Genomic DNA, 25,063 nt, shown 5'->3' with positions numbered 1-25,063 from the left:
TTATTTGGAATCCTCCCCTGAAATTCTATGAAAATACCTTCTGGAAGATTCCTCAAGCTCAATATCATATGAGGTGGCCAAATTTTGCACTTTAGCAATCAGGAAGCGTAAATCTCTTTTGTTGAATGGCACACTGTGAAGTTCCCTTGTGTAATAATTTTTTTTTTCTTGATGCTGTTGTTGATTTCCTTTTGTTTGATCTTGTGGTGTTCTGTGTCACTGGCTTTTGCTGCAATAAAACTTGACTTGACTTGCTTCTTCTAGTACACCGGCATTAGTTCACCTGTCTTCCCATGCTATCAAAAACAAGGAAGCAAAATCTACCATTTCTTCTTCCTTCAGAGAAGTGTGTTGCAATGCTACAAACACGGAATACCCTGCCTCCCTAAAACCTACTTAAATGGGACAAACGGCTCTGTGAAATGGTGTGGAATTGCTGTAGGAGGTTATTTGGATTTTGAGGCCTGAGTTAAGCTGACACAAGACCTACAGGGAGCCAGATGAATAAAGGCATTTCAATCTTGCCATGCAGCAGTTTCCAAACTTGAAATGTAGCAGGTGTATCAGCTAGCTCAGGGGCATGGAATTAATTTTCCTCCACAATCACCACTGCTCAGAGCAGATTCAGCCAGACATTTTAGTCTCAGCTCTTGGCCAATCTGGCTAGCTCTCCCAGCTGTACATCTGTTGAAAACACAACCCAGCGATGCAAGTGGCCAAGTGATCCTTGGCACCGTTTTGCATTTCTGTGCAAATTATCGTTGGCCGTGCCCTTGTTGAAGTGCAGTTCTTGCAACATCCCATTCATTCATCCCATATGAACTGCTTAAACAAATCTCAGCATGGGGTACACTAGTTACTACTAAGTACGGTATGTACTCTTAGTTACTAATTATTCTGGACTAGGGATTAGTACAAAGAGGACTGCTTCCCCAGCAGTTAGAAAACAATGCCACCCTTTCCATTCTGTTCATATATGTTTAAAATAAATCCCATAAATAAAGTCAACATGGAAACAAGAAAGACTTTTGAAGTTTTATACACCTCACATGCTCATAGTTTCGCCATAAATGTAACTTAAACAATAGAAAATCAACAGGTGGAATGGTCTTGAGTGTTTTTGTAAGTCTCCACTTCACCTTCTCTGCAGTAGAGATGGGGAAGAAATTAGTTCAATTTGCATTGAAAGCTAAATTTATCAAATTCATACTTTGTGAAACTATATGAGATGCAAAATATAGCCATCTTTTGAAATTTAGACTTATGTGAATTTTGGAGTGTGGTTCTCCAATAAATTTCTACCAATTTTTTTTTTTTGCATATATTAGGTAAAAGTGCACATAAAATAAATATATCATTGAAAATAAAATACAAAAAAAAATGCATTATGTTTGGATAAATTGGGGAAATATGTAACTGTAGTCAGAACAGCATACAAAAATGTGTTTGCTTGGAGAATTCGCACTAAAATGCTGAAGAATTTTCATGACTATTAAAAATAAATAAATTCTCAAATTGCTGCAGAAATGCAGAAAACTTAATTTAAGAATGAAAGAATGAGAAAATGAGAGAACTGGAAATGGCAGATCTTTCTGCTCATCTCGCCAGCATTGTTGGTGGAACAGAAGATAGACAATATAACATAATTAATTCAGACCAATGTGTTTCATAAGCCCAGTTGCCATGCAGCCAAGACAGCATAAAGTGTACCTCTGTGCTTGCAGGTGTGTGAAGTTAAACTAGTGGTTCTCAAACTTTTTTCCCCTCTGGGCCACACTTTCAGAATGAAAATTTGCTTGCGCCACACTGAATTTCTTATCAATAAGAAATACATTGGAAAACAAAAAGAAACAACACCTAAGAGTGCTTGATTTATATTATAGAACACAACGACTTTATAATATGATCATGGAACATGCAGAAAGTGTAAAACAATGCAGCTACATAGGAACATGAATCATTCCCAAAATATAAATGTCTTTTACTGGGGAGTCTTCAGCATATGCGCCACCAGGGTGCAAAGATCCACCCAACGCCCCCAAATTTAGTTTAGCCTCCAGATTAACACCACCACACTTAGAAGAGTTTGGATTTGATATCCCGCTTTATCACTACCTGAAGGAGTCTCAAAGCGGCTTACAATCTCCTTTCCCTTCCTCCCCCACAACAAACACTCTGTGAGGTGAGTGGGGCTGAGAGACGTCAGAGAAGTGTGACTAGCCCAAGGCCACCAACCAGTTGCATGTGGAGGAGCAGGGAATCGAACCCGGTTCACCAGATTACGAGTCTACCGCTCTTAACCAATACACCACACTGGCTCTTAAACTTCTAAGTATTGTTTAGGCACCTACTTAGGAGAAACATCAGTCGTGTCAAAGGTGCCACTGACCCCGCTGCCTCATAGCAGCTCAATACAATACGTAAAATAATATTCTGATATAAGAGTTAATTTCACATGCATGGCGCTGTTGAGAATGACAAGCGCCGTCATTGAGTCTGACAAGCGCTGCTGCTGGCACAACGCGTCTTTGGTAAATGAGCACACAAAGTCAAAAGTCCTTTAGTGAAACAGTAGGTATACATTTTGGTAATACCTAGGTATATAAATATTTAGTTTTTCTAGCTTGCTCAAAATTATTTATTATTTCATAACAAGTAGATAGATAAGAGTTTAGGCGGTTTCAGCGGTGGGTGCCAGGCAAACCCCCCCCCCATAATTTGGCACCCAGATGCCCTGCACCCCTTGCACCCCCGGGTAAAGACGGCCCTGTCTTTTATGTATGTACCTTAAGTATGAATATAAACCCAATGAGAGATGTGAGCTTGTTTTTACTGGGCAATCTCCTTTATATTAGGCCTAATCTGAGACAAGGGACATGGGTGGCGCTGTGGGTTAAACCACAGAGCCTAGGACTTGCTGATCAGAAGGTCGGCGGTTCGAATCCTCGCAACGGGGTGAGCTCCCGTTGCTCGGTCCCTGCTCCTGCCCACCTAGCAGTTCGAAAGCACGTCAAAGTGCAAGTAGATAAATAGGTACTGTTCCGGCGGGAAGGTAAATGGCGTTTCCGTGCACTGCTCTGGGTCGCCAGAAGCGGCTTAGTCATGCTGGCCACATGACCTGGATGCTGTACGCCGGCTCCCTCGGCCAATAAAGCGAGATGAGCACCGCAACCCCAGAGTCGGTCACGACTGGACCAAATAGTCAAGGGTCCCTTTACCTTTACTAATCTGAGACAAACAAACTCTCACCTCCTCATCGGCACAAAGAAGCCTTTCTCTTTTCCAATCTTTCATATTTATCAACGTTGATAATCCCTGTTCGCAAGAATAGGTCATGGAGAGCTGTCGAAGCTATTCTCCAGCACTCTGTTCGAATGGCAATTCTAGATCACAACTAGCCATTGCCTCCAGAATCACTTGATGCTCTTGCTCTCATTTTGGAAAGATATCTATCCATATTCTGTGAATAAATAAATAAGATGCTATACTATACTACAATGTACTATTTAAATGTTTCTATGGTTGCCCTTGAATCTTCACACCACACTTGCCATCCTCTTCTGCCACACCCTTTCAGAACCACTGAGTTAATCCATAGGATGCTTAGTTGACCAAATTCTATCCAAGTGGCAAGAATATTTCTTTCAGAAATAATAATAATAATAAGCAATATTACTTCACTTTAAGATGGCTTAACAATGTAATAATTAGAAGGTTCGTCACAGACACACAATTCTTCTTTTACCACAATGGGAGGCATTTGTATAGAAAGCTGTTTGCTTTTCCTTTGCAATACAGAATTCACAAAAAGTTGGTGATTTAATAAGACCACCTACCCCCACCCCACTACCCCACTGTTACTTTCCTCTGTTTTTAAAACTCTGTTTCCAAAGGTTACCCAATCATTTCCATTCATATAGAAGGATTTGTAAAAACTCTCTCTTTAAAACTGTATATAGACATTTTTGAGTGTGTTGGGAGGAGAAAAGACTGGGACAATCATGAAATGGTTACCGAATTTGCAAAAATAGCTCAGTTTATTTATAAAGCAGTCAATAAAAGGAAGTTTGGACTGCTTGGCAGCATCTTTTTATTTTATTGTTATTTTTTTGAGGGGGGGTCTTAAATATCCAGGTTTTCATTAAATACTTTACTCCTGAAAGTATTTATCATATACCTTAAATTATGGAGGTTTCATTTTTAGGGTGGGAGAGCTGTACGATCCATCCAAACCTTTATTCAGCAATTCTCCATTATACAGCTCAGTATGGTTTATATATAGAAGTCTTCCTGTTTGGAAACTATTGACCCTGAGCATCTTTCCGGTCACTAAAAGAATTAAACAAACGCCTCCTGCATAATTGCATTGATTTCAGTGAGACCCAGGCTGTGCTGATATTCACACTGGGTGAGGCTTACATCAGAAGCCCAACCATATCTACTCAAAAGTAAGGTCTAGGGAATTCAAGGGGACTCACCCCCAGCTAAGTAGGAATAGGACTGCAGCCTTAGAGTTGCAGCCAGTGCTAGTGCGACTCAGAGTATACCCACTGACGTACTAACTTGGATTCAGTGATTTCAAAGGGTCTACTCTGAGTTGGACTAGCGTTGGAAACAATCTGTAGTTAGGAGCAAAGATGTAAAGAATTGGGTTGAATGAGCACGTAGTCAGGCGCACGACTGCAATCCATAGCCTGGGTCTAAGGAAGTTCTTGACTTGTTCATGAGAGCCAGTGTGGTGTAGTGGTTAAGAGCAGTGGATTCGTAATCTGGTGAACCGGGTTCGATTCCCTGCTCCTCCACATGCAGCTGCTGGGTGACCTTGGGATAGTCACACTTCTCTGAAGTTTCTCAGCCCTGCTCACCTCACAGAGTGTTTGTTGTGGGGGAGGAAGGGAAAGGAGAATGTTAGCCATTTTGAGACTCTCTAGGGTAGTGATATAGCGGCATATCAAATCCAAACTCTTCTTCTTCTCTTCTTGTTCCATTTGCCTAAGGCAGTGGTTCTCAACCTGTGGGTCCCCAGATGTTGTTGGACTACAACTCCCATCATCCCTGAGCTCTGGCCTTGCTAGCGAGGGGTGATGGGAGTTGTAGTCCAACAACATCTGGGGACCCACAGGTTGAGAAAGGCTGGCCTAAAGGAATTTGGGGCATCTGTTTCTCAAACAGCACAGCACACACCACGCCCAATGAAGGGAATGTCACCGGTAGCTTGAGATATGCAATGCAGACCAATCATTTAGAGCAGGGATGGTGAACTGTGGCCTTCCATATACTGTTGGATGAGAACTCTCAACATCTCTGGCCATTGGCCATGTCAGCTGAGGCCCCAGGTACCTCATCCCGATTTAAAAGGAAAAGGTAAACCATTCTGTAAAACACATCCAGGACTTTAAATACTAAATCAGCCCCATAGATCTTGACCATAATATCCAAAGTATCAATGAGAGTGTGAAAAAAGAAAACCTGATCTGGAACTTGTTTTATGTAAATATGTTGTTGTGTTGCCAGAACTTGCGCATGGTAGCAGGGAACTGCAGTCCAAGCCTGGTGGTTGTTTAGTCGTTTATTCGTATCCGACTCTTTGTGACCCCATGGACCAGAGCATGCCAGGCACTCCTGTCTTCCACTGCCTCCCGCAGTTTGGTCAAACTCATGCTGGTAGCCTCGAGAACACTGTCCAACCATCTCATCCTCTGTCGTCTCCTTCTCCTTGTGCCCTCCATCTTTCCCAACATCAGGGTCTTTTCCAGGGAGTCTTCTCTTCTCATAAGGTGGCCAAAGTATTGGAGTCTCAGCTTCAGGATCTGTCCTTCCAGTGAGCACACAGGGCTGATTTCCTTAAGAATGGATAGGTTTGATCTTCTTGCAGTCCATGGGACTCTCAAGAGTCTCCTCCAGCACCATAATTCAAAAGCATCAATTCAAGCCTGGTTACAGCTTGTGATTAGTGAGGAGAGGGCTTAACCAGAAATCACTGTTCTGATGAGTCAGTATGCCGAACCTTAGCTCAGGGCGGTACAGCAGCAAAAAGTTTGGGAGAAGATTAGCATGGCTACAAATTCCTCTCTGGGAGCCCACAAATTTGCACAGTTCTGCAAAGCCAAAGATTGGTATTGTGTGTCATGTGAGCCAGTCATTGAGAATAACTCGCATAGTAAAAATAGCATTCTACCTTATTGGTTTATACATTAAGCAAATGGACATAGTATTTTTTTTATGGCTTTTTCGTGGACAATTGCAAGTGGGGAAAATCTAATTTGTCAACCAGGTGATTTATTGTAGATTATTTGTCAAACTCTTAACAGGATGTGACACCTGGTTTTCCACAATGGGTCATTTTTCTCTGGGTGATCCTTATGGAAATTGTAATTCCTCATCCTTCACAACATCCATCATGCCATATATCACTGCCTCCTTTTTATTCGTTTATAATTACTGAATCTTCATGGCACATACTGGCTTCATTCTAAAGTGTTTTGCACAAAGGAGTTTTCTTCATTCTTATTCCTATTTTTTGCACACATGGATGTTCACCTCTTCACCTGAAACCTCTAAGGCAAAATTTATTTATAAAAGGCTATCTGAAACAATTTAATTGAAAGACGATAAATCAGTCAGCAGGGGCTGTCTGTCTATCTCTCTGTCTCATATCACGGCTCTGATTGCACCCATGGCAATTTAAAAAGCTGTGAGTGAAACTGCCTTAGAATGCAATCACTGCAGTGATCATCATTGCGTGGCGAGTTCCCGCCCCCCCCCCCAGTGGAAATAAAGACACATGACACAATTATTTAGGTTAAAGGGCTAAATAAGGCCACAACTTTATTGGTTACAGGTGATGAGCAGTATTGGCTTAGGCATTGGTCCTAACTGACTATATCCAACTCCAGCCCGTCTGCTTGAAATCCGGGAAGGGTTAACCACCAGTAGGGTGAGTCCTGCTGATGCACATCAACTAGGAACTCCCCCAGGGGTGTGCCTTAGGCCCTCACCTCCCTAGGCTTTGGACAGGGCCACGCCCCTCAGAATCCTTTATCGGGCTACCCTTCAATATGCAGGGCAGGTGATGGCACTTCCTCTCCTCTTCCACTTACAGAACAATACCAATGCCTAACCACCAATACCAAGAAAGTTGTGACGATTTGCTACGAGGTAGACGAAAACCAAGTATCTGGTGCCAATTTGCCAAGTGGAAAAATTCCTACTAGGCCCCTCAACGGCGACCAACCAAGGTCCATAGCAAGGTCAAGGAACAAAATCTTATAGGGTGGGAGGGTGGGAAACAGGAATAGCTGGTAGGTGGCAAAAGAGGGCGATCCCCAGCCGTGCCTGCCTTAAATAAGGCAGGCCACGCCCCCAGAGCCAACCGATTGGCTGGCCAGGGGGTGACGCGACCGGGAAGTCCCCCAATTGTGCGGGGGCTGGGCCGTGAAGCCCGCAATCCCACCTCCTCTGCAGGGCGGAAGTGGCTTTGCCAAGTTTCTTCACATTTTTGTTTCCCATTATTCATAGTTTCAGGAACTCCTGATCTGTGCCCCACGCGGTGAGTTCCATAACTGCAACCTCAGGTAGCAGTGGCCTGTGTGTGGTGAGTGGACCCATGGAGCCACCTTCCTGACACCAGCATTGCTGCAGCTTACCTGGGCAGGGTGGGAGGCAAGGAAACAGTCAGGGATGTGTGGCCATACCAACAAAGCCAGCCTGGTAGCACTGCCCATGCAAACCAAACCTCACTGTTACCCTGCCTCTCCCCATTCAGGAAGCTGCACCAAGAGGGTGGCTCCACATCTGGGCCAGCAGGGGGATACTGTAGATAGTTCAGGTCCACATATGCAAATAAGGGATCGAAAGTGATGTTCAGTGATTGGATAGTTACAGAAAATGGTTACTGTTGCGTTCTAGTGGAGCTCTATATAAGCAGGCTGGCTGAACCCTTCAGTTCAGTTCTGTTCTGGCCTGTGAATAAACAAGAGCTTGAATAAACAACCCCCTGCTTGGCAGGGGGTTGGACTCGATGGCCCTTGTGGTCTCTTCCAACTCTATGATTCTATGATTCTATGATTGAAGAGCTGTTTGAATAATCGCTGTGTCGTCTGATATGTTCACCCACAACTTAACAGGGGCCTTCCTAAGTTTGTTCTGAAGAGGCAAGGCGCAGCCACACAGGAGAGGCCGATTGGTAACTCACAGCACCTGGTGGCAAGATCTGGGAAGGGATATAAGGTCAGCATTTCCCTTCAGCTCTTTGCCACAGCAACACACTCCTTGCCTTGCTGCGTTTGGTTCCTTGACTCCTTGCTCCTCGGACCCCTGCCTTCATGACTCCTTGATCCTCAGATCCCTGCCTTTGTGACTCCTTGCTTCTTGACCCTCGGACCCTTGACTTCTTGACTCCCAGCTCTCTGATACTCAGACTCTTGGCTTCCCTACTTCTGGCTTCTGGACTCCCGTTCCTGCTCCCACCCCACCATCTTGCCCCTGGTCCCGACGTCCCCAGCCAGGACTTTGTTTGCCCATGAACCAGACTGTGACAATCTCTGCCTGGCCATGCAATCTGCTCCAGTTCTCGGGGAAGAACCTTCTGGATCTAGACTACTTCTACCCACTGAGGCAGGCCGTTGGCTCATTCTGGATAGGAAGGAAGACGAGAGGGTTTGCTTTGCTTGAGCAACTAGGTCTATTTGAGCTTTAGCATGCCTAGTGCAGGCATAGGCAAACTCGGCCCTCCAGATATTTTTGGCCTACAACTCCCATGATCCCTAACTAACAGGACCAGTGGTCAGGGAAGATGGGAATAGTAGTCCCAAAACATCTGGAGGGCTGAGTTTGCCTATGCCTGGTCTAGTGTTTCTGCTCCTCTTCTCATCTTGGCTCCTGAGTTGTTCTCCAGTCAGGCCTTTCTGGTGTGCCTTTTCCCGACTGCTCTTTGCCTGATTGCTCTCTGGTCCTGATTCCCTGTCCCAAACTCCAGACTCTCTCCAGGCTGCTGCCTACAGCCCACACAGAGCTGACCCATAGCAATGAGTATTCAAGATGCCTTGGGTCTTTGTGTCGTAGCTACAATTCTATGGGAAGGAACCAAATGCAGGCAAGAAACAATCCTTGTAGAGATGCTCAGGACAGAACTAGCACAGCAGCTTGGAAGACATTTGACTGCTGCTTTAAATGGAATTCCAGGGTCTAGTTATCTGACTTTTCCCTATAAGGGCTAGAGAAACATTCTGCATGACAGCACTCCGTCATACTGCAAGTTTCTCCTCTTCTACATGTGATTTAGAATCAGGAGAAGGACCTTGCAGTCCCATGATAACATTGGTTCACACCATGAGTTTCACTTGACATTATGGCAGAGAAGAGAGTTTGCCCTCTCTTCTTGGAACAGTGGATTGAGCGCATTTCTGTTTTTCAACCATCTTAAGACCGTGCGTAAGCAAGGAGCCTTCTGCTCCTGGCCTTTTGCACACTTGTAGAAGCTGAAACCCTTTTAGATAGCTGCTTGTGGTTAAAAGGCATAATCGCATTCCAGCAGTTATGTGGCAGGTCTGGAGATGTGCTTAGTGCTTTCAACAGTTGCCCTTGGGGGGTAAATGAGTGGGTTTCTAGCCAGCTCCTCCTGCAGGTTTGATTTATCTGCATGCCAAATTTCCATAGGAAACAATGGCAAAGAACCACCGTTCTTCTTCTGCTGCTGCTGCTGCTGCTGCTGCTGTTCCTGGTGCTTCTTAGGGTAGCAAAGAGACTACTGCAGACCACAATCCGGCAGCCGTTCGTTGTGGGTTTATAAATTGACAATTTGGAAACAGAGGTCAGAGCCAAGAATTTTAAGTTGGTCTTTCATCTAGAGAAGGTCTAGAGTTCCCTATGCTTTTGCAGAGTTTTAACTACAACCGCTTGCTAAAGGTAGAGTCATACCACCTGATCATCTGCTTCCTCCTCCTTCTCCAGTCACTTTGCATCGGATAATCTCTCTTGCACACTTGGTTCTGAAACATGCTAGGCTTGCACAACCAAACTTATATGCCTGCGACCGTTCAGAAGATTGGAGCTTACTGTGCAAAAAAACCCCACAATTTTGTGGGTCCTCCCTTTCACTCCAGTTTCAGTCGAACATAATTTTTGTTCAAAGTTTCACTCCTAAAAATCCTCATTCATGTGCATGTTTATGATGGAAACAGAGGGAAAACTGGTTACAATGCCTTACAGTCATGCCTACTACTTTGCTAAATCAGGAGACTGTTTAAAAGTCCCCCTTTCTTTCTTCGATTTCAGCTCTACTTAGAAAAAACACGAACATTTTAAAAGGCTACAGGATTTATTTTCATCCAAAGTTAAAAAATAGGATTTTTTTTAAAAAAACTTGTGAACTTTTATTATTATTATTAAAGAAGTCAAATAAAGGATGCATTCCTTCTTATGGCCTGCAAGGCTGCTCATTGCCAACATGAATGCTGAGCATTTATTCCATGGATAAACAATGAGCTGCTGGAGGTAACTGGAAAACCTCCCACTCCAGAAGAATAAACTTTGGCAAGTGTTGCAATAAGCTCTGCATTGAAATAGACCTCCAAAGAAGAGACAAAAGGCAGGATTTTATTTTGGGTTTTGGGTCTTGTTTTGTTTTTTACCACCAAGTACTCTGAATACCTCTAAGGTGTGCCAAGCACAGAGGGTAGCCGATATGTCATTATTAATTCTGACTGCCAACTTCGTGGGACCTGTAATTCAAGGTTCGTGTATCAAGGAGACTTGCTCTGAATTAGATTAAACGGCTGTCCCACAGAAAAGTGGTGATAGCAGCCCCCGCGTTTATCATAACTTAGGCAATGCTCATAAAGTCCCTTGGCCTTCAAATAGCCTTATTAAGGTCAGTAAATAAGATTCTGGGAGAGAGCTGGTGTATATTCACAGGGCTGCCTCTCCAACATACCCTGACATATGCTGGGTCCGGTGCTATTTTTCTAGAAAAAGAGGTGCTGAACGCCTCCCTTGTCCTCATATACAGTTGTACCTTGGGTTACAGCCGCTTCAGGTTGTGTTTTTTCAGGTTGCGGACCGCCGAAAGCCGGAAGTACTGGAACGGGTTACTTCCAGGTTTCGGCGGTCGCGCATGCTCAGAAGTGCAAGATCACGCTTTGCGCATGCGCAGAAATGCCGAATCGCAACCCGCTCGTGCACAGACATGGGTTGTGAATGCTGCAGGTTGCGAATGTGCATCCCACACGCATCACGTTCGCAACCCGAGCATCCACTGTAATGGCAATGGCGCCCACCTGAGAGGTGCCGGAACTGAGTTGTGACTGAACGAAAGCCTTGGCTGGTTCTCTTTGTCTCTCTGGTTCAAGGTGAGCTGCTCTCACACCTTCTCTTTCTGAAGAGGCACAAAAAAAGAACCCAACCCAACAGTGTGAAGTATATGACAGTGTGAAGTGAAGAAAAGAAAATAGACCATCATGAGGGTGCAGAACATCATATCAGGGTAGCGGGGCAGGGGAAGGGAAGTTCACAAGCATTATGTTTTCTAGGTTGCAACGTTTCACTCAGTCACAATAATTTAAGGAGTAGGCAGCTTAAGGATTGCGGCCAACATGGTCCTGTTTAGTTGTGCTCTCTCACAAAAAGCAGCTGTAATCTGCCAATCTCTCATCGAGAAATGGAATAGTTATATTGATGATGCTAGGCCGAGATAGGTTAAAAAAAATGACATTGTGATACGGGTATTCATTGTGCAATTGTGCCCATGTATGTATATGCACACGGGTGGCACTGTGGGTTAAACCACAAAGCCTAGGACTTGCCGATCAGAAGGTCGGCGGTTCGAATCCCTGCGATGGGGTGAGCTTCCGTTGCTCAGTCCCAGCTCCTGCCAACCTAGCAATTTGAAAGCACGTCAAAGTGCAAGTAGATAAATAGGTACCGCTCCGGCGGGAAGGTAAACGGTGTTTCCGTGCGCTGCTCTGGTTCACCAGAAGCGGCTTAGTCATGTTGGCCACATGACCCGGAAGCTGTACGCCAGCTTCCTCGGCCAATAAAGCGAGATGAGCACCACAACCCCAGAATCGGTCACGACTGGACCTAATGGTCAGGGGTCCTTTACCTTTACCTATGTATATGCACACCATAATTTTTTGCCATCAGCAACACATTGCAAGGTTAACCATTTCAAATTTAAACCTCAAATCCTGGCCAGCAACATTCAGAATGCAAACACGGTACAATGGAGGATGTATCCTGCTCTATGCCTGAGTTGTATGCTGGGTGCAATCTGCATCCAGCAAATAGACTACATCTGTACTGGAACATTTCATTTTCATTTCACTTTGACTTTGCATACTGCCTTTCTGTCTTATTATTCACAAGGCGAAGAAACAACAAAATAGACAGCCAAGGTCACACACGTTAATAACAATCTGATCCAATTACCAAAAAAGCCACAATGACTTTAAAATAAAATAAATTAGAACGTAATGGTAAACAGTGAAAATATCAGCAAATAGTAATTAAACAGTTTACACTTAACAAATACAATAAGGAATTACTACAGTGCAATCAATAAAAATGGTGGCCAGTCACAATGCATAAAACACCACAACGTTATATAAAAGGATCAAGTTGAAAAACAAGGAAAACAATATAACTTATAAAATTTATTTTAAATATATATATCCCTGAGCTCCTCTTCTCTCTTCCCAGCTGCTTCTGCTGGTCTCAATGTCATGATCTGGGAGAGGCTCCTAGGGCTGGAGGGTGGGGCAAAGCAGGTGGCAAAGCCATTCCCTGATGATGATGATGATGATGATGATGATGATGATAAATAAATAAATAATTTATACCCTGCCCATCTGCCTGGGTTTCCCCAGGGCAGCTTCCAATAGAAGATTAAAAATACATTAAAACATCAGACATTAAAAACTTCCCTGTACATGGCTGCCTTCAGATGTCTTCTAAAAGTCAGGTAGTTGTTTATTGCCTTGACATCTGATGGGAGGGCGGGCACCACCACCAAGAAGGCCCTCTGCTTGGTTCCCTGTAACCTCACTTCTCGCAGGGAGGGAACCACCAGAAGGCCCTCGGCGCTGGACCTCAGTGTCCAGGCTGAAAGATGGGGGTGGAGACGTTCCTTCAGGTATATTGGACTGAGGCCGTTTAGGGCTTTGAAGGTCAGCACCAACACTTTGAATTGTGCTCAGAAATGTACTGGGAGCCAATGTAGGGAGCCAATGATGAACAGAAAGTCTCTCTCCCCTCACAGTTCTTCCTCTGGAGCAGCTCTCTTATGAAGACTCCCAGTCCGATGGCACAGTAATACCATCCCCTGGGGAGCTGCGCATGTACCACCTTCCCAGATTCCACAGCCTTCCTCAAATAACTAGTAGACTCCTTTTTGTGTTTGCCTCTGTAAACGGCCATCCTGGGTTTGTGTAAAAACTTCTGCATGACTGGATCTAGGTAAGACTTGTGACCATTACTTTTTTGCCTCTGGCCTTGCCCACTGGGGGCAGAGGTGCCCGGAAGGGAACGCAACCTTCTGCCCCACTCCTGGTGTATAGGATTGTAGCATTAGGCATGATCCATTCCAGAGTTTCTCACGCAGAGCGAAAAGGCAAACAGATTGGTAGGAGGTTTGGGAAACTTGTTTTGATGCAGCGGTTTCCTTTTCTCGGCTTCCCCCCCTCAGGTGGGAGACGGGGCAGTGGAGCTCCTGTAGCCTCACTTGCGGCGTAGGACTGCAGACCCGAGACGTCTTCTGCTCTCACCTCCTCTCGCGTGAAACCAACGAGACGGTGATCTTGGCAGACGGGCTGTGCCACAAGCCCAAGCCCATCCAGGTGCAAGCCTGCAATCGTTTTGACTGCCCCCCGTCCTGGTACCTCTCGGAGTGGCAACAGGTAAGTAATGTCTTTCATTCAGTGAACCAAGGCATGAAGTTTCCTCCACTTGCGCAACAAACAGGGAAGATACAAATTCTGAACCCCATCAAAGATCAACCAGGGGTAGGCAACCTAAGGCCCGTGGGCCAGATGCGGCCCAATCGCCTTCTCAATCTGGCCCACGGATGGTCCGGGAATCAGCGAGTTTTTACATGAGTAGAATGTGTCCTTTTATTTAAAATGCATCTCTGGGTTATTTGTGGAGCCTGCCTGGTGTTTTTGTCAGGAGCTCGGCCTACACTCAAGTAGGACCCTGGCAGAGACACATGCCCGACTGGCATGTTCTCTCCCTCCTGGTCTTTCATTCGGGAGCTTCAAAAGCTTTCTTCAGCCCGAACATCACAGCGGCCAATGCCAACCGACACCGGCACACTTAGGGATCCACAGAGTTTGCGCATCATGCGTGACGGACCTCAGCAACTCAGCATTTGGGCTAATCTACTTTATTTACATATAAACACACACGGAGCACTGCAACATGGCAGCAAAGAGAGAAAAAACAGGACAATAGTCCCACTTCACGGAACACAATAACACAAACATCCTGTCTCCGTCACTTCCCACTTTGTGGAGTCAAAACATACACCATCATGTGATAGACAACAATCCCATGACTGCAATCATGGAGCAGGAATTCTATCAGTTTTTACATGAGTAGAATGTGTGCTTTTATTTAAAATGCATCTCTGGGTTATTTGTGGGGCATAGGAATTCATTCATATTTTTTTTCAAAATATAGTCCGGCCCACCACATGGTCTGAGGGATGGTGGACCGGCCCATGGCTGAAAAAGGTTGCTAACCCCTGATCAACGCAGTCTCTCATTTCTGCTTTGATTTTGAGGGAAGCCCACTGCCCCCATAGACACCCTCTTTGGCTGCCCCACTGACATGGGGTAAACCTCGCTCTGGGAAGTTCATTGTATCTACTGCCGTTTTTTTACATGAATACAATATTTTAGCTACAAGCACTACCACTCTTCTTCACTGTGGCTTTGAGTTCTCATAAGGAAGGATGGTCCAAATTAGATTTTATTTATTTATTTAATAAAGCTTTAATGTTCTTGGCAGAAGAACTCCTGAGATAACCATCAGCATGTTTAACATTTTGAGTGATTAAAAATACATCCTTATAAATTCAAGTCTTTATTTTTAAAATGTTCCATATTTGGGATAAAGCTGTGAGGGTGTTTACCTTGTTTGGAGGGGTTATCTCCTCTCCTTGCCTCCCATCCCAAAGAAAATGGTATCAGAATTCATTTTTATAAGCCCCGGTAAACATCTCTTTTGCAGAAAGTGGCTGCAAAGGGTTGCATCCATAAATCTTTTTCTATCTTCACTTTATTGCTGAAGGAAAGGGACTTTTAATAGAACAAACCATGGCTCACTTTTCAGAATATCTATTAAAGTTCCTTGGGCTGACATGTCCCAGAACATTTTTAAAGGCTTCTTTCCCCTCTCCTGCCCCTTCAAAACTGTTTCTCCCAGTATTTTTGGAAGAAGGGGGGGGGACCTTCTGAATGCAGCAATTAGAATGCTTTAGGATCCAACAGTAACCATTAAAGTTTTGGAAAGCATGATTCCTTTTTCCTTCTGCATCTGTTTGGTCTCACTGCCTAACAATGCAAGTGAAGAATTCCAAGAGTGAACGTAGAAAATAACTGCTTACCAGATACTAACTTGTCCACAGAAGGGAGTTATAATCGCTGTTAATTTTGGCACATTTCAGACAACTGGTGAATTAGTGCTCTGTGAATGACAGTCCACATAATGCAGCATTTCAGTAGTGAGGCTCTTGCCCTGCTGTATACAATATGTTGTTACTGTCACTGTTTTTTAGTCGCTTTGCTTACAAAAGTTTAAAGTTGTAAAGCTGTTGGGTGTTTATTTACCTTTTGCTGTTGCAAATACAGTGGAACCTCGGCTCCTGAACGCCTTGGGAGCCAAACGTTCCAACTCCCGAATGATCGAAAACTGGAAATGATTGTTCCGGTTTTTGAACGTTCTTTGGAAGCCAAGCATCCGGCACGGCTTCTGATTGGCTGCAGGAAGCTCCTGCAGCCAATCGGAAGCCGCGCCTTGGTTCCTGAACCGTTTCAGGAGTCGAACGGACTCCAGGAACGGATTACATTTGGGAACCAAGGTTCCACTGTAGTTTGTTGAGGTTTTCTTTTTCACAAAATTATGCTGCAGTCGACAGCCCCCTCCTTCATCTCTCCCTCCTGTTACCCCTCGTCACATACCCAAACATACTGATGCACCCACCCGGTAATTCTAGTTAATACATATGCTACAGACACAAACAGTACAGGGGAGTAGGAAAAGGGGATAAATAAATGTGTCAAAGATACAATAATAATAGCAACAACAATATAAATAATGCAGCTGCAATTCATAATAATGCAAGGGCAAAGAAATAAAAGAAATCTCATCTGTATGCCTCCCTTTGTTCACTGCTCTAGGTACTACTCAGCGAATAATTCTAAAAACTAGCCCCAAATAATTTGAAAGCTCCTTTTGTGTTTCACAAAGCAGAACCTGTTTGTGTGTTTTGTCTGGTAGATTGGATAGCGAAGTACCTATGCACACACACCTGTGCCTTAAAACACCTTTATGGGAAACTGTAGCATCCTAAAGCATCAGAAAGAGCCAGTTGTTGTGGGTAGGTCTATCTCCCATATCATGTCAGGCCTCATCAGACATTTTGTAAATGGTTTAGCTATAATGTCAAAGGGACTGTAGGGACAAGCACACAACGCGACTCCTCCTCCATGCCTGTTTGCATTGCCTTCATTATGTGCATTGTCATATGTGGGACATAGAGCTGGTTCACAAGTACAGGCTTAGGCATCCCTTTTATTTCTCACCGCTTGCTAACCTCGCAATTGAATATGTGAACTGACTCCATTGAGTAGTTCTCTCACTTGCTTGATCTCACGCTCTTTAATTGGGAACCAAAAGGGATAATAACAATCAAAACCAAGATTGTAGGAAGTTTTTTATCAGAGGAAATATGAATGTAATAAAGTCTTCCTGAGGATCAACATACAAGTCACTAATTGGTACTAGCCAACTGACAGGTGCAAATAGAATAAGATAGATAGATAGATAGATAGATATCCCGCCCTACCCAGCTGAAGCCGGGCTCGGAGCAGCTAACAACATTAAAATGATACAACATTCTAAAATCATTCCATTACAAAATCAGTTCAAATCAGATTAATGGCAACCATTGTGCTAGAGTGAAGATTGCCAAAGAAGGGGGTCAGGCTGTGCCCTTGCCAAAGGCCTAGTGGAACAGCTCTGTCTTGCAGGCCCTGCGGAAAGATGTCAAGTTCCGCAGGGCCCTAGTCTCTTGTGGCAGAGCGTTCCACCAGATCAGAGCCACAGCCGAAAAAGCCCTGGCTCTGGCTGAGGCCAGCCTAACCTCTCTGTGGCCCGGGACCTCCAAGATGTTTTTGTTTGAAGACCGTAAGGTCCTCTGTGGGACATACCAGGAGAGTATGGAACCAGTTTCAACTTACTTTTGGGAACCTAACATGGTACATTGGATTTTGGACCACAACTCCCATCAGGCCCAGCCAGTATGGTGGAAGTTGCAGTCCACAACATGGGCACCATGTTCTTTAACCTGGTGGTTTGTGCATAAAAAGTAATGCTAGAAGCAGGGCCTCACTGGCCTCATTGGGTCAAGTGAATCGCTATAAAAGTTTATAATCTAGTTCCTGGCCTGCATGAATGTATGCAGGAGAAGATTTAGCTTAAAGGGGGGGGGGGGAGAGATGTGGTTCATTAGAAATTAATCTAACATACTTACATTGACTCCAATAACCCTCCCCTTTTATTTTTGGAAGCAGTGCGCACAGCAGTCACCAAGAGTCATAAAAATAAAGGACTATGTGGTTTAGTAGTTTATTATATTAACCTTGCAAACCAATTATTTAGGGAGCTGCGGATTGAAGACCCAGGGTGTAGCTTTCCCATGAATTAAAATTTGGTGTGTGGGGGGGGGGTGGATTAGACTGTGGAGTTAGGTTGGGCCTGGTGTTGAACAGAGGGTTTTCTGAGCAAAGAGAGGGCCAAAGGACAGCTCCGCTTCTGCTGTTTGTTTAACTTACACTCTTCTCACAAGTAGGCTGTATGTAATGGCTGCCATCTCACATGCAGTCAGGTCGCTCCCATTCACTTCAGTTGTGATTCAGGCGACCTGACGCATGGCAGTTGCTGCAAATGTCAGCAAGCTCTGAGGCCTCTGCCGCTTCTGTTGTCCTCCAGTGTTCACAGACGTGCGGGGGTGGCCTTGAGAAGCGGGAAGTGCTCTGCAAGCAGCGCATGGCCGATGGGAGTTCCCTGGAGCTTCCAGAAACATTCTGCTCCACTTTGAGGCCCGCCTCCCAACAAGCCTGCCAAAATGAGGACTGCCCCCCTGAGTGGCTTCTTTCAGACTGGACGCAGGTATGAGGTAGCAGTAGAAAACAAAAACAAACAAACTGCAGCCTTGGGTGTCTCTAGCACTGGGTAGCCAATGTGGTACCCTCCAGATGTTTGGGACTGTGAATACCAGTATATCTGAAGGAGCTTCTCCACCCCCATCATTCTGCCTGGACACTGAGGTCCAGTGCCGAGGGCCTTCTGGCGGTTCCCTCACTGCGAGAAGCCAAGTTTCAGGGAACCAGGCAGAGGGCCTTCTCGGTTGTGGCACCTGCCCTGTGGAACGCCCTCCCACCAGATGTCAAAGAGAACAACAACTACCAGACTTTTAGAAGACATCTGAAGCCAGCCCTGTTTAGGGAGGCTTTTAATGTTTGATATATTACGGTATTTTAATCTTTTGTTGGAAGCCGCCCAGAGTGGCTGGGGAAGCCCAGCCAGATGGGCGGGGTATAAATAATATATTATTATTATTATTATTATTATTATTATTATTATTATTATTATTGTTATTATTGTTGTTATTATTATTATTTATTACCATCAGCTCTAGGCAGGATAGCACAGGAAGTCATGGGCATCTAATGAAGCAGAATGCTGGAAGATTCAGGATGGATAAAAAAAGTGGTTTTCATGCATTGCATAGTTGTACAATGGCACTCGCTCCTCCACAGGGACACCAACTTCAGGGGGCCCTGGGAGCCCAGGCACCCACAGAAAAAAATTCTGTGGGTGCCCAGCCTCCATCCCCACCCCTGCCACTGTGCGCTGGCCACCAGCTTCGAAGTCGTCTTTTTCTGTGTCCTCCCTGGGGGGCTCTTGGGCAGACGGCTCCCACCACTCTCACTCATCCAGCCAGCCTCTGACATCTAATTTTGTCCCCATCCTCTTCCCTGATGAGTTCTACAAAGGCAACACTGAAACTAAGGAGAAGGTAGCTGACTGGCAGTGCCACCCTCTAGGCAGGTTGTAAGGAGAAAAGCAGGTAGGTTGGGGCTGACCAAAGGCAGGCTGAGGTTGATTGGGCAGTGCACCTTTTGCCCTCAGTGACCAGCCTTCACTGAATGGCTGGTCAGATAGGTCTCCCTTTCCCCATGATGTTCTTCCTGAAAGTTGTGAGGTGTGTTCTCCTAGTAGCCCTAGTACACCTGGCTGGTGGTAGAGACCCCAGTGTGCTTTGCTGAAGGGATGCTGTGTGTTGACATTTCCATTTGGAACATCTATGCAGAACCTCCATAATAAGAGTTGGAGATGGTGGCTTGTAAATTCAGAACTTCACCATGCACATTCTAGGTGGGTTTGGGGGCAGGCGAGGAAGTGAGTGATAGTTTGTCCTGGTGCTCAGGTTATTTCCACAGAGGCACAAATTCATTGGTTGCTAGTTCATTGGCTCTATACTTATGCAAAACCAGCCTCGGTCCAGTATACCTGAAGGAGCGTCTCCACCTCCATTGTTCAGCCCAGACACTGAGGTCCAGCACTGAGGGTCTTCTGGCGATTCCCTACCCTGCGAGAAGCTAAGTTACAGGGAACCAGGCAGAGGGCCTTCTCGGTGGTGGCGCCTGCCCTGTGGAACGCCCTCCCATCAGATGTCAAAGAGAAAAACAACTACCAAACTTTTAGAAGACATCTGAAGGCAGCCCTGTTTAGGGAAGCTTTTAATGTTTACTAGGTTATTGTATTTTAGTGTTCTGTTGGAAGCTGCCCAGAGTGGCTGGGGAAACCAAGCCAGATGGGCGGGGTATAAATAATAAATTATTATTATTATTATTATTATTATTATTATTATTATTATTATGGGGTCTGCCTTTCATCGGAACCAGGTGCGCAGTGGGCAGCTAGAGGAGACAAGAGCAACAACTGGAATGAAGTTTGCTACAGCTGCCTTTCCGCATTGCCTTGTCTGCAGGAAAACACCTGTGTGTGTTGCAGGAGGGTTCAGAGCATGTTTCAGGGAATGCAATCCATTGTAGAAAAGCTTTGTGGGCCACACAGTTATGCTGTGTGAACTTAGAGCACACTTTGGAGAGGGCGTGGCGCTGTGGGTTAAACCACAGAGCCTAGGACTTGCCGATCAGAAGGTCGGCGGTTTGAATCCCCACGACAGGGTGAGCTCCCGTTGCTCGGTCCCTGCTCCTGCCGACCTAGCAGTTCGAAAGCACCTCAAAGTGCAAGTAGATAAATAGGTACCGCTCCGGCAGGAAGGTAAACGGCGTTTCCGTGCGCTGCTCTGGTTCACCAGAAGTGGCTTAGTCATGCTGGCCACATGACCCGGAAGCTGTGCACAGGCTCCCTTGGCCAATAAAGTGAGATGAGCGCCGCAACCCCAGAGTCGGTCACGACTCGACCTAATGGTCAGGGGTCCCTTTACCTTTACCTAACTAGCACCTCCCCTCCAATGCTGCAGAGAAAGACTTTTCTGTCCTTTCTTAGGCTGCGTACACATTACCAGTTTAAATGCAGAGAAGTCCTCTTTTCCATTCTGATCAAAGCTGGTTTGAGGGGAATGAATTAAAATGCAGTATTTCATTTGAAAATGTAGGATAGATACAGGTGTGGCGAATACCATGAGTGCATGGCTTCCTAGACCAGCAGATGCAGAGGAAACGAACATGTGTACACAGCCTTATCTTCTCTCTAAGGAACCACCTGACAAGCCTCGCAATATAGAATACTCAGGCTGCAAAAAGGCCCTTGCCAACTTCAATAAACACTTTGTAGGAGAGCATTTGTGTAAACACTGCTCTAGTCTTGTTTAATGATCCACAACCGAATACATCTGTACTTTGGGTTTGACATTATCGAGTGATTGCTGAGAGAGAGAGGCTTTCAGGTAAGGGATGTCTGGAGCACCTAATAATAATAATAATAATAATTGCACCCCGCCCAACTACCTGGGTTGCCCCAGCCACTCTGGGTGGCTTAAACATATATAAAAGCATATTGCTTAATCCTAAAACCAAGTAGGTGTTCTTCTCCTTGCCGCTGCCAACCCCTCTTTCACTCAAGGAGAAAGTTAATAGCTTGGTCGATGAAAGAAACCCGTCGTGCCAGGATGTGTTTGTGTGCTTGTGTGTTGTAGAGGAAGCTTAACTAATTGATAATAATCCATCCTGCCAAATAAATAGATTGTATAAGGCAATCTGCTGCTAGGACATGCCCCCATTATGAGGCTAAAGCAGGCATTCTACCCCCCTCCTCAGGCAGTCATTTTGCTCATCAAAATGTACGTAAAAACCTACACAACTATTTATATTATTTTTCAAAAGGGGGCTGTTTTCTTCTACACCAGAGAACGTTTTGGCGTGTCTCTCCCACCCCCCTTTTTTACACCTATAACCATCCTTGCACGGGTATTAGAAAGTTATATTTTAAAGCTCAGATTCAACAAGAGCCATTTATTTATGTGCTGCACACACAGCAAGGGCAAGCAGAGCAAACCTGGACCCAGATACTCGCAGCTGCTACTGGATCTGCACATAGAGTTTATAATACTGCATCTGTAACCATGTGCACAGGGCTCAAAGGAAGGAGAGCCCCTTTGCTCAAGAATGCAGGTCGTTCATTGGAGATGGAGATGGGCCCGTCCATCTGTCTTACGATTTAGATAGCTCTTGGTTATCTGGGGCCACAGCTTTTGGTAATTATTAATACCCGTGCCTTACTTGCCACATGCCCACCCTGCCTTGTGCAAGGCTGAATCTGAACTGGGGTCCATGTCAGCATCATGTCTGCTTCTCTCTCTCTCTCTCCCTCCCTCCCACTCGCTGTTACCATGTTAGTCATCAGCCGCTTCCAGGAACAGCACCGCAAGCAAAAAACATAAGAGGCAGCATTGGAGTTCTTTGCAGATGTTGGCAAGAGTGCAGGCCTGTTAAGTTGCCTGCATATTAGTTACACCAAAGCAATCCTGTGTATTCCATAGCCTGCCCACTGGAGTACCTAACTTTTCCTGAAGACAGGATGGTGAGAAGCAAAGGAATGGGAATCTGTCTTCTTATGGCAGCATGGGTAGGACTTCACATGTTTAGACGGCTGCAGGGAGGCAGCTGTGACTATGCATGCTTGGTTTGAACAACAGCCACATGATGTCTTCCCATATTATTTTCCCATTTAATCCGCATTTACGGCTTCCATGGAAAATCCAGTTGTTATGTACTGAGCTTGGATCCTAGAACAATAGGCAGGTAGGATCCTAGAATGCAACAACCGATTGGCCTGCAGGAACAGCCCAATCAGGCTCCAGGAGGGAAGCAGAGTCAGCCAATCACATGGGACCCATTGTGTAAATAATGTATATAAAGCCTGAGGTTTGGGGGAAATTAATTCAGTGTTTACAAGCTACAATAAAGAGCATAAAATCACTACGCGACTCCGTGTATATTTCACCAATTGAAACAAACAAACAAACAAACCAAAACCATGAACAGTGCATCTGGATTAAAATGGTGGGTGGAGACAGAGAACACCATTGTCACGAGGTTGATGTTTTGGGGATACTGTGAAAACCTTACATGTATGAGCATTACCGGGTCCACCAAAATCTGCAAAGGGGAGTTCCCTTCTGTACAGAGTATTGCACCCTAATATTTTAAAGCATAGTGGCCACAGGAAGAGATTATAGTCCATGCACCCAGCTGCCTCCGGCCCTTTTCTCTGCACCTCTTTGTCTTTTAACATGTGACCTTCCTAATCAGCTCCTTTTTGTGCCTAGTGTTCTGTGAGCTGCGGTGAGGGAACCCAGAAGCGAAATGCTATTTGCAGGAAAATGCTAAACACCGGGCTTTCTGCCATCATCAATTCATCGCTGTGCCCGCCCTTGCCGTTCTCATCATTGGTCAGGCCATGTGCAGTAGCAACCTGCGCAAGTGAGTATAGAAAAGCAACTGGGGCGAATGGGAATTCTGAGGGTTTGTGGCATCTCTGTGATCAAACAGGAGCTTGTATAGCCCTTTACTCAGTAACAATTTACTGCAAAGCACCTGGAAGTTCAGCAGTGCTGAACTCAATCAGCACAGTGGATTATTTGCCCTCTAGGTCCCATTCATAAGACTTTCCCATAATAGTTTGCCTGTGTTCCTTAAAAATCAGGCAACAAGTTGAGAAAAAGCCTTAATGACTGTTGATGCACACACAGAAATCTGAATCAATGGCAAGGTGGCTTGTGACACAATCCATGGTCTACCCTGGGAGTCTGCAAATATAGATGTGGGTGAATTATGGACCAAAAAGAGAGAGAGACCTTATTGTGGCTATTGCTGGACTGTAGCTGTCACCATCCCTGATATTTGGTTGTGCTGTCTCAGGGTTTGATTCAGCGAGAAAATGCCCTCTAATCACTTTGGGGCAAATGGATCCCATGTTTTCAAAATGATAAAACTTTCATAACATTGCAGTTGTATTCAATTGTGCCTGAAATTCCCAGGGCTTGTTTGTTTTCCGTGAAGAAGATACAGAAGGGTGGGGGTCCCTTTCCAAATAATAATAATCGGGTTCAGCGTTCCAGAGGTTTGTGGGTGATGTTTAACAGCGTCCCTCATTGGCAGAACTGTTCCACCCATCCCTTGTACCCTCAGTGCCCCCCCTCAAAAAATATGGGAGGGGGGGAATCAGGAAATGGTGGGTGTCGCCCTGTGTGTTTAGTATAATGTCATTTAAGATTAGTACGCTACTCATCTATCATAACTTTTGCCTGAAAAATGGAGAAGTACAGTGAGAAGGAAAGAATTGGGGGCCTTGTTTGTATAAGTTTGCAACAGCTGTGATTTATACATGGATGGGCCATTCATAAATGCTACATTGGGATTTGATTTCTAAGTGCAAAATGTAACATTATTTTCAAAATCCATGACCCAGTCCTCATATTCTTTTCAGTTGTCTGGCACAGAGATCTGAACTGCAGGGACCCACATAACTAATGAAGTCTAATATTATCCACCGTGGGGTTTTCAACCCGCTCAAACTAGATTTGTTCTGCTTCACATTACACCCTCGAGACTCCACTGCATTTATTCCTCCTTGCTGCTCTCAGCTGTGGGGCCTCACAGGGCTGAAACGATGAACATTTAACTTTCGCACCTTCCTTGTATTCATTAGATGTGCTCCTTCACGGAAAGTCCTTCGGCAAAGGGACATGCATTGCTGTTTTCTGATTTGGGGGAGGGGCTGCAGCTGCCACCCACTTATTTGCTATAAATCATAATAACTAAAATAACAGCCAGTGCCAGAAAGAAGCTGTTTATTTTGTTTGATGAGGTGCAAACGACATTTCTGGACAACACTGAGGTACTACTGAAAATGATATCTCTGATTTTCCTTCCTCTCTCCTAGATTAGAGTGTAGTGCCCCATGCCATGATATAGTGCAGGCATCCCCAAACCTGGCCCTCCAGCTGTTTTGGGACTACAACTCCCATCATCCCTAGCTAACAGGACCAGTGGTCAGGGATGGGAATTGTAGTCCCAAAACAGCTGGCAGGCCGAGTTTGGGGATGCCTGATATAGTGTATGACCCCATGATATGTCATTCGAGCTCCTGTTGCTCTGTCCCAGCTCCTGCCAACCCAGCAGTTCGAAAGCACACCAGTGCAAGTAGATAAATAGGTACCACTGCAACGGAAAGGTAAACGGCATTTCTGTGCGCTGCTCTAGTTTCACCAGAAGTGGCTTAGTCATGCTGGCCACATGACCTGGAAAGCTAT

At 45.1% G+C, this 25,063-nt stretch overlaps 1 protein-coding gene across 1 annotated transcript in view; it reads left to right on the top strand.

Moving 5' to 3' along the window:
* ADAMTSL1 (ADAMTS like 1) overlaps window positions 1–25,063 on the top strand; it is a 256,986-nt gene that overhangs the window by 175,714 nt on the left and 56,209 nt on the right. Inside the window, exons 16-18 of the mRNA XM_081844758.1 lie at window positions 13,682–13,892; window positions 18,208–18,387; window positions 23,078–23,231. Coding sequence (XP_081700884.1) covers window positions 13,682–13,892; window positions 18,208–18,387; window positions 23,078–23,231 — 545 coding nt within the window. The remainder of the gene's footprint in view (window positions 1–13,681; window positions 13,893–18,207; window positions 18,388–23,077; window positions 23,232–25,063) is intronic.

This window comes from Podarcis erhardii (assembly GCF_964252035.2).
Source record: "Podarcis erhardii genome assembly, chromosome: 17".
In the NCBI taxonomy this organism is placed as follows: domain Eukaryota; kingdom Metazoa; phylum Chordata; class Lepidosauria; order Squamata; family Lacertidae; genus Podarcis; species Podarcis erhardii.
This window is presented reverse-complemented; position numbering and strand designations above follow the sequence as displayed.